This window comes from Citrus clementina, unplaced genomic scaffold, assembly GCF_000493195.1.
Source record: "Citrus clementina cultivar Clemenules unplaced genomic scaffold, Citrus_clementina_v1.0 scaffold_6, whole genome shotgun sequence".
NCBI lineage: Eukaryota > Viridiplantae > Streptophyta > Magnoliopsida > Sapindales > Rutaceae > Citrus > Citrus x clementina.
The window spans coordinates 19,078,084-19,090,319 of record NW_006262139.1 but is presented as its reverse complement, the minus strand read 5'-3'; the positions used below and the strand labels follow the sequence as shown (position 1 = coordinate 19,090,319).

The window sequence follows — 12,236 nt, the reverse complement described above, 5'->3', positions numbered from 1 at the left end:
TTTATAAATACAAGCATGAAAGTGAAAAATGTGACCCTCAAAAGACTGATTGTGTTATCCTAATGTTTCCTTCTTTTGCTTAGTGGCATTTTGTGTGCTTTGCTTTTGGGGCCATTATACTCTTCTTGCAAAATACAGAATCCAATGCCTCATCCAAGCACAAGTCAAAACTTTAGGGGCATGCAAATCTTGATGCCGAATCCACATTGCCATGCATATTCATCAAGAACTAAACTCGAGTACTGATTAGCCATGGATCAAGCCACCCAAGCGCAGCTTCTTGAACCTTGCTGCCATTTGTTTAATCCCAATAAGCAAGTATAAACTCAAGGGTTTACAAAGAATCCTCTCAAGGGTTTTTCCAATTCCACACTAATAAGTATCTGTAAGTCAAATACTAAGGTCTGCAGCTGAGGGTGGGCCAAAACCACCACAAATCCTCAAACGATCTGTCCGAAAACCTCAAAAACTTTTGACTTGAGCATTGATTCAACAGTATATGCTAACGATTCTGCAGCAGCTTTTACAATCATGCATTCATACTTGTAAAAAGGACTAAATGTCATCTACAATTCCCTGCATCTAAACACTTAACAGTGCACATCACATTGCAACAAGCTATATCGGGAATACAATAATAAAAGCAGCTTACACTTTTCTTCTGTTAAGGGGCAATAGAAAGGAAAAAGCATAGCACACACTAATTATCAGTTAACCTACCTGGAATTCTATTATAGATATACAAGCTTTCAATAAATAATTTGCAATAGACAATAAACACAAGAAACACCAATGCATTAGCCTATCATATTCAAACGTGTACACAACTACATCTAACACTCTGCTTTAGTGATACAATGGTACCTTCCAATCAACTGAAAATCTTCACACCAGTCATCAGAAAACAGGAAACACCATCTGCAAAATTTCGAGATAGATGTCAGATGCAAGAAAAGAAAGATATATGGAAGGACTAATAGGATTCCATGGGCGCAGAAAAAAGGAGCAAAGTTTTACCATGTACCTAATATCAAGCAATAGAAAAACGAACAGGTTGGTCCAGATGTCAGCAAGGCACCACATGATTGTTCACTTGCACAGTGGCAATCAATTAGCAAGTCAACACTTTGTCATACATTGAGGTGTTAAAAAAGATCCTTGAACTCTAATGTATTGACAGCTTTACTACACACTGGGACGCAACCGAGTGTAAAATTCAGTAAAGTCGAGCCGGAATAGGAGAAATTTTAAGTCAACATGTTGCTGCACAGGCAACTGAGCTAAGAAACCCTCAAGCAATGACGTGTATTCATTTGCTGTTGCATCCAGCTCTTGTTCCATATTTCGAAGAAATTCACCCGCACGTTGTGTTAGAGCTTTCCTGCCATCACTGAGCCATGAACCGGGTTTTGTGTGCATATCATTCGTTTGTCTCAATGATTTTTTCTTGTCTCGTGAGGATAAAGATGATTCCATGGTTCTGCATTAGATTAAAAGCAAAAGTGAAAAAACATGTTAGAAATCAATTGCTCCTGCATGATCATAAATACTTGTCAACAAACATAGATTACAGGTTATATAATTTCAAGATGGCTACCTAGCTTGCAACTCACAAATTCCTTCATATAACCTATCTGCATGACTTCTGAATCGCAATATGAGGTCAAACAAGACAAAGAGAGACTTGAAAAGCGATTGTGATCGTTCACCAAGGAGAGACTTCTCAAATATAGAGTGGAGGTACTTCTCATGTGCTGCAAGTAGATCGTCTAGATCTTTGGCTGCTTCCATTTCATTTGAGAAATTAGACCAAGACACCTCCAAGACCTCAAACATAATATAATATTGCAGATTTGTGACAAAATGATTCATCTCATCCCAAAGAACCTGGCAACGCCTCAGTGTTGAAAGCAACTGCAGCTTAACTGCATGCTGCAGCTTAGTGAATGAATTAGAAGTGATGCAGTTTGGTTTCATTGCCTTCCAAGCACCAATAAGTGCATGCTCCACCCGTCTGAGCTTCCATAGAAAGTTAAAGATCTTCAAATATCTTGCCATAACAGACTCGGTGAACAATGTATCCAATGGTACCCTAGCATCATATTCCAATGAGAATACATCCCAACCCCTATCCCCAGTGCCATGTGGCATCAACTTAACCCTCAACCTATCCAATATATCAGGATCATCATACTGAGCATTAGATGACCGAATTGCACTTTCCAGCAATCCAGCAAGCTTGAAAGAGCTGATAGTATTAGCAGGCTCAGAAAGTTCTGGACCCACAATATCCATTAGATACTGAACAAAATCACCTTGCCCAAGCAGTAAATATCGCTTGATTGCAAGACAATGTTCTCTGAACTTATATCTCTTATAAATAACATCCAACAGATGTTTATCAATTCTTTTTGCTGCTTCAATGACCAGAGTCTCAAGTGCATCAGTTTCTCCATATCCAAGACTGCCTCTCCTAGTAGAAGTACCAGCTGCAGTCGCAGCCTCTGTGGCAGCATCAGCCCAGCCACGATCATCACAACAAACACGAAGGAAATTGATTGATTTTCCAGTCCTTAAAATGCGCTGAGCAAGAGATTGTGAAATGAAAGAAGGAAGCATCCCCGAATGCAGCCGGTAACCGTCCCTCCAAAGTGACTCAGCTTTCACAGGGTGACCCACAACAAAGAATTCTGCAAATATATCCTCCAACTCCCCTTCCAAAACCCAGCTTCTCACCATTTCAAAAAGTGGAGAACACACTCGCCTGAGCAAACGTTTCATAAACTCATGCACAAGCAAATCACCATGTTGGGCATGCAAATGAATAGCTCCAGCCATCGCTCCACCCCTCAAAACCCTACATTTATCAACCAAAACAGCCATTAACCTCATTTTCACCATTGGCTCCGCAAACCAAACTGACAATCTCCTCAATGATAAATAATTCCCCGAGCCAGCGCTCTCTGAAACCAAAGGAATAGGATTCATGGCTTGAGCTTCCAGTACAGCCAACAACTTATAATACTCCAATAATTCATCCTGCAATGCAGCACAAAATGCTTGCCCTACAGTCCCCACATCTTCAGCTGGAAACCGCTCCATACTCTCCGAAATATATCCCCTAACCTTCCAAAACAGCCAACCCAATTCACAAAGCTTCCTAACCATAACACGTGTGGCCCTAGGCACCTTAACTAAATCCGATAAACAATACCCATCAACCATAGTATTAAATTTCACATACTTCCCATCAATCCCTTGACAACAATACAACACATCTCTCACTAAAACCTCTTCACTCACCTCATTCTCTTCCTTAACCAAATTCACAAACTCCCTAAATGCAACATCACGCAAATTCTCTGGATCCTTATTAACCAACAAAACCCCATTTTGTCTCCAACCCAGTTGTTTATCTTCCTTCCCATTCAAAACCCTCGAATCATTTTTCGATTCCAATTCATGAACACCCAGATTGGGCAACAAAGTAGACGAATTTACAACATTCTTCGCACTTTTTCGATCTTCAGATATAATTTTGAGCAGATAAATAACTGCCCACTTGTTATTAACACTGCCGGGGCCCGTTTTGGAGGAAAATTTAGCAAAAAGATCAGCGAAAGAGAGGGCGTCGGAGGATTTACCTTGGGTGGCGAGACGGCGCTTGACGGACTCAGCGATGGCGGCGGCATCAGGGGCAATTGAGGGAGTTAATCGGCTGGATAAAATGCGGAGAGCGTAACGAAAAGAGTTTTCAAAATTAGGGTTTTGAGGGTTTTGCTGGGATTGTGGGGATTGTGAGAGCAAGCGATGAACGAGTTCTTTGACTAGATCTATGAGCTTGTTCTGTTCCTCTTCGTCCATTTCTCTGTGAAGTGAGAGCGAGTAACGAGGGTTTTGGAAAGTGTTGTATTTTTGTCAAAAAGTTTTTTGATTTTTAATGGGCGCGGAAATTTGAATATATATATTTTTTTGAAAATTGGGTTTTTTTTGCATTGATTTTAAAAATATAATTAGGTAAAAAAAATATGTATAGATCAATTTAGAATTGTGTACACAAGGGTGTGTTTTATTTGAGGTATAAAAGAGATTAGATTATTTTTATAAATTTTAACCCAATTGGTGCAAATATAATGAGCTAATAGTTTACCTTGAATAAAGATAAGTTTTCCTAAAAGTAAATATGTGGAACATGTGATCAAAACTTTATAAAGTAAGGATACATAATTTAACCAATGGGCATGCACCCTGGGCGCATGGGTTCAAGTCTAGCGCTAGCACAGTATTGGGATTCGACTCTCCAGTATAATAAGAGTTTATTTATTTATTTTATATTGGAGTAGAATCGATCTCCCTCTAATATTAACAGTGAGAGTAGATCTCTTTCCAACTTTAATTGATTATTGATTTTTAGACTGTGCTGTAATAATATTACTTAAGAGAGTCCCAACTGATCTCTAATTGTAAATATCAGTAGAACTCGGAGTGTAATATATTAGTGTATAAAAAAAAAGATACATAATTTAAGTCACAAATGATGAGACACATGAGCTCTGCTGTAATAAACTCAATATGGGATAGTTCTAATAAATTTCTAATTGTAAATATGATGGTAATGGGTTATAATATAAATAAAATGAAGAAATATAGGCTTGTTATATTTAGGACTTCTACACAAGTGAGATTAATGTGCCAATTTATGGATGCTTTGAAGTCGAAAGTTAAAAAATTGAAACTTGATAAATTATATGTCAATGTCTTAGCAAATTACGAGCAGCAAAGAGTAATAAATTAAGCTCAAATATTCTGTCTTTTTTTCATTTTGAAAATGCTATTTGAACGGCAGGAAGCCAAAAACGACAGTAGTATAGCAGGAAGAGTACTGTTGTTTTATATACTACAGTAATAAAAAGTGTTCAAATAGCAGTGCACTTTTCATTTTACAATTTTCTGATAAGCAGGAAACAGGCTGTTCATGTTAGTTCTTCAATTCTAACTTCCACCGTTTCCACGTACACGTGCTTGCTGCGAAGAATATATAAAATCATTGAGGCATCAGTGTGTTTTTAGGAGCACTTATCCAGGGGGTACCGGCAATGGCAAATCTCCACAAGGCATTAACATGCTCAGGTAAAGCATATTCAATGCCTACTCGTGGACCAATCAATATCTTCTCAGGCTTGGGACCATCTAAGATTTCTAAACCACCTGCACCGCGTCCGTGTATGTCCATCATAATTGCATAACTGTCATTCGGGCATTAGAGTAACAGAACAATGTCGGCAATTAGGCATGACAGTTCAACTCACCAGGCATGTAAAGAGGGTGGTTTGACCATTCTGTTGAAATTCCCAGTGCTTGACCAACCTGGTAAGGAAAGTATACTAGCCAAGTTTGAGTGAATTCCCCTAATTCATCAACTGAAAAATCAAATCTCTACTAATTCACCCTTAGTAAGTTTAGAAAATAATTCAAATAGCAGAAACAGTTAAGCAGGGAAAAAGATCTTTTATGGAAGGCAAGTCCAAATAACACTTTATGCACAAGCCTAACAATACAAGTTGCACCTCTAAATTTATGAGCACATTTGGAGCCTCCAAACCCACCTTCACAATCACCAAATAATAATACAATCAAAGCTTAAAATTTGCAACTTCTCAGCCAATTTGTAGATATTAGATGAATCGACACATGCTAGAATGAATACAATATTTTAAAATACAAACTAGTTACACACATTTGTGATCTTCCTTCTATTTCTCAGCAATGAATTCTAATTTTGAAAGCAAGAATCTTTCTTGTTCTTTTCTGGTTGCTACTATATCTCCAATCCTCATGTTATCAAATGTAATATCCCACTTTCATTATTCAGAGTTGAAGCAATGGGATAAAACATACATCATTAAGCAAAATCTAAGTGATGATCAGTGCTCCAACAGCATTAAGAAAATCTAAGTCACAAATGAGAATGGAGCTACAAATGTAAATATACATTCCAGACAATCCCTAAATACGGGTCCTCACAGATGCCAAAAGAAGTCAAATTTAACAGCACGACTGGGTTTCTTAATTCTGACCGACAGACATTGTTGGCATTTAATTGTGCAAACCAGGAAAGCATTAAGAGTAAAAAAAAAATGGTACAAGATGAAAATGGCAAAAGAAATTAACACCGACCTTTCCTGGTCCAGTGAGAAGAACAGGTTTCTCAGTTAATTGTGCACGACGCTGCTGAATGGTCTTCAGCCCTGCAATTGTTTCACCGCAAGTTAAGAAATCATATGGCTGCTTTCTCCACCAAAACATCAGTAGCATAAAGAAATGATAATTCTCATAATATTTACTTTCAAGACCATCTCTAAGTCAATAAAAAATGAACTTTCATGTTAACTTGGCTGGTAAGTTCTTCTTTCTGATTCCTGCCCCATGTTTTTGACAAGTTGTCATGCCACTTATATTGAGTATTTGAGTCAGTTCAAAGGTGTCAAGTTCTCGTACAAATTCAAAGAACTCACAGGATAAATGGATATGATAATTAAGTACATCTAGTGGTCAAAATCCATTGGATAGAAGATCAGCTCCTGATTTTCATTTTCTCAAAAAGGATGCAGGTAAATAGTGAGCTCATTACTTGCAATTCGAAATAAAAGACTCGCTAGCCTAACTAGAAAATAAAAATTAGATATGTCCGGCAAACAGATTACATTAGAGGTGCAGATCAGAAGAATTAAAATAGCTATGCATGTATTGATTTGGAAAATTACCACTGACAGGAGCACAAGATCGTATTAGAACTGCAGCCCCAACTCCTTCCTTGTCAGCTACAACATTAAGCATTGTATGGAGACCATAGCATAGATAGACATACGCAAGCCCTCCGGGTCCAAACTACAAACCAAGGAAAGGAACAATACTGCTTTATCAACTAGCAATTAAAAGTAATACAAGATAAGTAAATTCCAAACTTCCATTCATTTACGAAAGTAAAAGCAAGTATTATTTAAATAATAGTTACTTACAACCGGGGCTGTTCTTGCTGTAATTCCAAATCTACCATGGCATGCTGAATCATTCGGTCTGTAAGCTTCTACCTATCATAATTCATAGAACACTAGTTGTCAAATATAAATAGATAAATTGACCAGTAAACAGCTACACATTAGCATCCAAGTAAAAAAGGGTGCTTAATTAAATAGAATCACACGAGTTACAAACAAACCTTCACAAAAAATTTCTAATTTATTTTGGCATTTACCAAATTAAAGAATTTAAAAAGATGGGTTGTCTTATTACCTCAGTAATTTGAAGAAGAACATCATCTCTCCTAAGAAACTTGCCAAGCAAACGAGGGGCAAGATCAAGAGCATCGATTTGAAAGAAGTGATGAGGCAGGATTGTCATATTCTCAAATGATGGGCCTGCAGAGATGGGAACTGATGGAGCAATTTTGGGTTTAGGGGAGGATTTGGACTTGATATCGACGGTCACTGATTTGGGGCGGTGACCCGTCCGAATTATGGAGTCGTCATTGGTGGACTCGGTAGTTTTCGAAATGGGTTTCTTGGTTTTGGTGATTGCGACTCCGACTCGTTTGAATCGTTGAGTTTGCTTCATCCAGGCTCTGTTTTTGGTTGATCAACTCCTGGCTTTGCGGCTTCGGTCTTTGACAAACAGGAATGAAAGGTTTGTCGACTGACCCTCTTGGGGATTTGGGTTTTGGCGGGTACTTTGTCAATGAAACATCATGGGCTTTTATTGAAAATTAAAGAATAAAAATTAGGACGGAGTCATTATCTGAATGTATAGTGAAAAGAATGATACCAATCATATAGAATTGGAAACTGGAAACTTCTTGTCACTTTAAATCCATAAGACTTTGAATCCAGTTATAAGAAATACGTAGGTTAAATCTTTGAAAGCAAAAAATCGAAGATGATAATAATGGGTAAGAAAGAAGGTTTATGATTTAGCAAGAAACGATATAAAGATTGAAAGAAAGAGAATTTTTAAAATATGTTACTCTAGTGAGAGAAAGTTACTAATAATAAAATTTTGGAAGAAAAAGTGGAAGTTAGCGTAGTTAAGTGATTATTGAGACTTTTTAAATTAAAATAATATTTTGAAATAATAACTGTTCTATTTTTTTTTTTTTAAATGACTATAAAGATGAAATTATTGGGTTCAAATAGCTGGGTTTTACAAATTGATATAGAAAATTTTTTCTTTAAAATTGGTTACCATCTAGGAGAGAAACTTGATTGGATAATAATTAGAAAATAAATTTGTGTACAATTGTTTCACCACCTCATATGAGATGGTGAGACAGTTCACTAAAGTTCTGCTATGTAACAGAGTAGTGAGGTCTAATGTGGAACCATCAGTGACACCACATTTTGTCTCATTTAAGTTTATTTTAAATAAATTAATGGGTTCTATAATATGATCTAATGACCCATTATTCTGCCACATGATAAAATTTTAATAAGCTGTCTTATCTCTTTAGCGTGACGAGGCAGTGCGACAATCCACTTAAGTTTCCCACTATCTCTTTACAACCTTTTTCATATATCACAGCATGATGGACAATGTATATAACTTACTTCATCATAATATTTTTGGCTCACTGTCTTTGTTGATTATATTATTTTACATGAGATATTACCTTAAACGATATATTGTAATGATTTTTTCGTTTATCAGCACAATTTTTTTTTTTAATGAATGGCCATAATATCTAACTCTCCACTTCCGACCAATCTGGTACTACTGTAGACAACTGTGGCTTAAAAACTAGCTATAGATACAGAATATTTGTAATCAATTGCAAAGCTTTTACGCTAAATATAATTTATCTCATAATTATTTGATAAAAACTTATAATATCTTTATTAGTATTGTACAAAAAATTACTTGTATGTCATATTTTATCATATATGATATACTTTTATATCACAGCAATAGATTTCCGTCACAATAATTATGACTTAAAAGTTACATCGCCTAAATACCAAATAAAAGGAATAATATTCTGTCAATATTTTTTAATTTCAATTGTGAACATGTCAGATTTCATCTCGTTTAAACTAATTTTTTATTTCATGTTTGTACGAAAGTGGGTATTAACATTTTTGTGAAATTGTTTGACAGTTTGGACTAAATTAATATATCCTTTAAAAACTTCTATGTGATGTTGTATGTATTTTTACAGCATTAATAATGGAATTATTGTGGAGTATTAGATTTAAGCATTTTAATCTCAATCATTCATTTAATATAATGAATAATTAAAAAATAATTAAAAGATAGCAGGTGACTTATAATTGCTGATAAATATTAGTTTTTTAATTTTAAATTAATATTAACTTTGCAGCATATTTAAAGTGCTATATTATTCTATATCATATATGGCACCTTAAGATGCTGATTTTATTATAAGTGTGCAAGTCGTTCCAAAAGAGGTCAATGAGTATATACTTGCTTCCAATGTGGAATACCAAAAGTAGATTCATTTCAATTTTGCAAAATCTCATATATTAGAAGAGACCAAAAACTTAAAAATTAAGAAAATAAATGAATAATCCATATAAAATCTTTACATCTAATATAAAGTTTAGTTGAAGGAGATGGAAAAACAAAATGAAAGTAACAAGATACATATTTTGTCTAATTAATAAAGTTCATTGTTCTCATAATTTGATGCCGGCTCTCATTAATGATTAAGAGATGTTAGGCTTTAATTACTGTGGCAGCATGGGTAGTTGCAAGAATTTTTTTTTTTTTAGGTTTTGTTATTAAATATGAGTTTTAGGCAAAAAGAAAATTAAAAAGTGTTAGATTATTAAAAATTAAATTTTGCATTTATAATGTACTACAACTTTAATGTAAAATGTAATAAAAAAATGATGATATTTTGAATAGGTAATTGTAACTTTCTTTTACAAAATACTATGAAAGACAATTGGTAACACACACACACATACATATTGAATACTTCTATCTATCCTTACCTATTGATATATATTGTATAAAACTAAAATTTAAAAGGATTCACTATAAAATCGATTAGAATAACAAAAATAGTTTAGATTCTTTGGCACTAAAGTGTTATGGAATGAGCAATACTTCTCAAGAAAACTTTTTTTTTTTTTTTTAGGATATGAAAATTACACATTTCATTAATATTGTTTTCATGTGGAAGAAACCATGCGAGTGAAGCAATGAAGATGCAAAATCCTAAAATAAGAGTTGTAAACTTGTTTAATTATATAATTCAAACTATAAATTTATAATAATAGCCTAAAAATTCACATAGAATACTCAATTTTATATTTTATCAATACAAATAAGAAACTAAATTTTTAACATTAAAACAAATGCACAGGTATAATAATCTAACACAAAATTTTTTTGTTGTAGGCAAATCATTATCACCGATATCAATGCCTTACTCCATCTTTTAATTAATATGCAAGTATTATCAACAATATTAACAAGTAAGTTTTGTACAACTATTGTTAACAATTAATTAAACAAATAAAAACCTAACTTTAGTAAACAATCATTAGATTCAAGTCAAACAAACTGTCAAAGCAAACATACATAAATGTTTCAATATGAGATTTTAAAGTGCGGGAAAGCTCGAGTTTAAAAGTTTTCTCGTGCTTTCCCGTACTTTAAAATCTTGGACTAAATTGGGACTTTTTGTGTCTGTGTGCGCGCGCGCAGTGAGATATGTTAAGTTTTCGGATTAAGAACTTTAACTTATATATGTTTATGATTAAAGTTTTTAATGTAATTTTTTATTATATTAAAATATAAATAATTAAAATAAAGAATGTGGGTTAGCGGATTCCTATGTTGATATCTGATGGATTTTTTTTCAATACTAAATCTATCCGCAATCTATAGTAAATTTAAATTTAAAATACCAAATCTACCTGTAACCTAAAAAATTACCTGCAACGGATAAATTTTTACGAATTTGTAGGTAATTTTGACATCTCGATTCTAATGGATGTCTTGTTCCAAATTCTTTAACAAGCTATTTACCGATATTTTCAGTTGAGCTTGACTACCAATTGTCAAGCTTGACTACCATGTGTCATTTTTTTAGTCGTTTGATATTCTTTTACTTTAATCTAACGGGCTCTTCCCTACAGGACAAATTAAGGGTTATGTATCCTTGAGACAACTTAGTGTCGGCCTATTAGAAAAGTACAAAATGGAATATAGTAACAAATAAACAATATTTCATATTCTCACCGCCTTTTTACTTTGCAATCATAATTGATTTATCAATATTTCACAATTATATTAAATGATTCAAATATTTCACAATCCCTATCGATAAAATAAAAAATATTTATAAATAATTTTCTATGGGGTAATTTTAATAAATTATACTATAAACTTATTAAAAGTCCTAGGTTCATCCTATGTACCACTATTTTATTTTTAAATAGAGTCTACATGAAGACTAAAATAATGCTTTCATTATTGATGAGAGTATTGGCACACTATTAAACTACAAAGTTCAGATATATAAATATTATTTTAATTGATATGATATACAAGTAGTCCTCATACATTATAATGTAGTAATAAAATAAGTGTTTGATGCAAGACAATTGATATGTCCCTCAAACTACTTTGATTACACACATAACCGCTTGAGTGAGTGATAACTTACTCTCTTGAGAAAAACCAAGGGAATGATTTGGAGCTTTTGCATCTCAAACTTAAAGCATCACAAAAAAACTAATCCAATTGACTTCTCTCCTTTCAATAGTGATATAAGATATGGGATAATATTATTTCAGGAAAGAAATTATTTTTTAATATTAACAAAAGAAAACAACAATCTTATTTTTTAAAAAAAATTAATTTAAATAGTTTTTTAATTTTTATCATGGATGTAACTTTTAAAATAAGAAGTGAAATCTTGAGTAGTTTAGCGTTACTCATTTCCTTAATGAAGTTGAGGATCGGGTTTTACACATGCTTGTGAGTGGATTATTTATCTTTTTTCGGATCAGAATCAGATTACAGATTACTTCATTTTAACACATATATTGTGAGACTGTATAATTTATTTCGTTGGGTGCAGCGGATTCAAACCCCAATGGCACAATTGCGAAAATCATTTTTGAAGGTAAAAAAAAAAAAAAAAAACTGAATCCAGTGAGGAATTATAATTTTTATTTTTATTTTGTCCCCTAAAGCAACCGAGTCAGGTG

General features: G+C 33.7%; 2 protein-coding genes across 2 annotated transcripts; both read right to left on the bottom strand.

Moving 5' to 3' along the window:
* Positions 1 to 3,925, bottom strand: LOC18039288 (gamma-tubulin complex component 3). The gene is made up of 3 exons (XM_006429843.2): positions 1,598 to 3,925; positions 1,025 to 1,480; positions 1 to 918 (listed from the first exon to the last, which is right to left on the bottom strand). Exons 1-2 carry the CDS (start codon positions 3,862 to 3,864, stop codon positions 1,186 to 1,188), a joined length of 2,562 nt encoding a protein of 853 aa, XP_006429906.1. The 5' UTR covers positions 3,865 to 3,925; the 3' UTR covers positions 1 to 918; positions 1,025 to 1,185.
* An 858-nt stretch (positions 3,926 to 4,783) lies between these two features.
* LOC18039585 (DNA-3-methyladenine glycosylase) lies at positions 4,784 to 7,964 on the bottom strand. The gene is made up of 6 exons (XM_006429842.2): positions 7,294 to 7,964; positions 7,020 to 7,091; positions 6,765 to 6,888; positions 6,178 to 6,248; positions 5,310 to 5,367; positions 4,784 to 5,208 (listed from the first exon to the last, which is right to left on the bottom strand). The coding sequence occupies exons 1-6, from the start codon at positions 7,612 to 7,614 to the stop codon at positions 5,045 to 5,047; spliced, it is 810 nt and encodes a 269-aa protein (XP_006429905.1). The 5' UTR covers positions 7,615 to 7,964; the 3' UTR covers positions 4,784 to 5,044.
* Between the last annotated feature and the right edge of the window lie 4,272 nt (positions 7,965 to 12,236).

Bases quoted from the DNA above. Each gene is read 5' to 3' on its own strand.
- LOC18039585 (XM_006429842.2), bottom strand. From the start codon at position 7,614: ATGAAGCAAACTCAACGATTCAAACGAGTCGGAGTCGCAATCACCAAA. The intron at 6,889-7,019 runs GTAAGTAACTAT...CTTGGTTTGTAG, and splicing joins CAGCAAGAACAGCCCCGGTT to TTTGGACCCGGAGGGCTTGC. The intron at 5,368-6,177 runs GTCGGTGTTAAT...TTTCCTTACCAG, and splicing joins TTCTCACTGGACCAGGAAAG to GTTGGTCAAGCACTGGGAAT.
- LOC18039288 (XM_006429843.2), bottom strand. From the start codon at position 3,864: ATGGACGAAGAGGAACAGAACAAGCTCATAGATCTAGTCAAAGAACTC. The intron at 1,481-1,597 runs GTAGCCATCTTG...AATCTAATGCAG, and splicing joins ATTTGTGAGTTGCAAGCTAG to AACCATGGAATCATCTTTAT.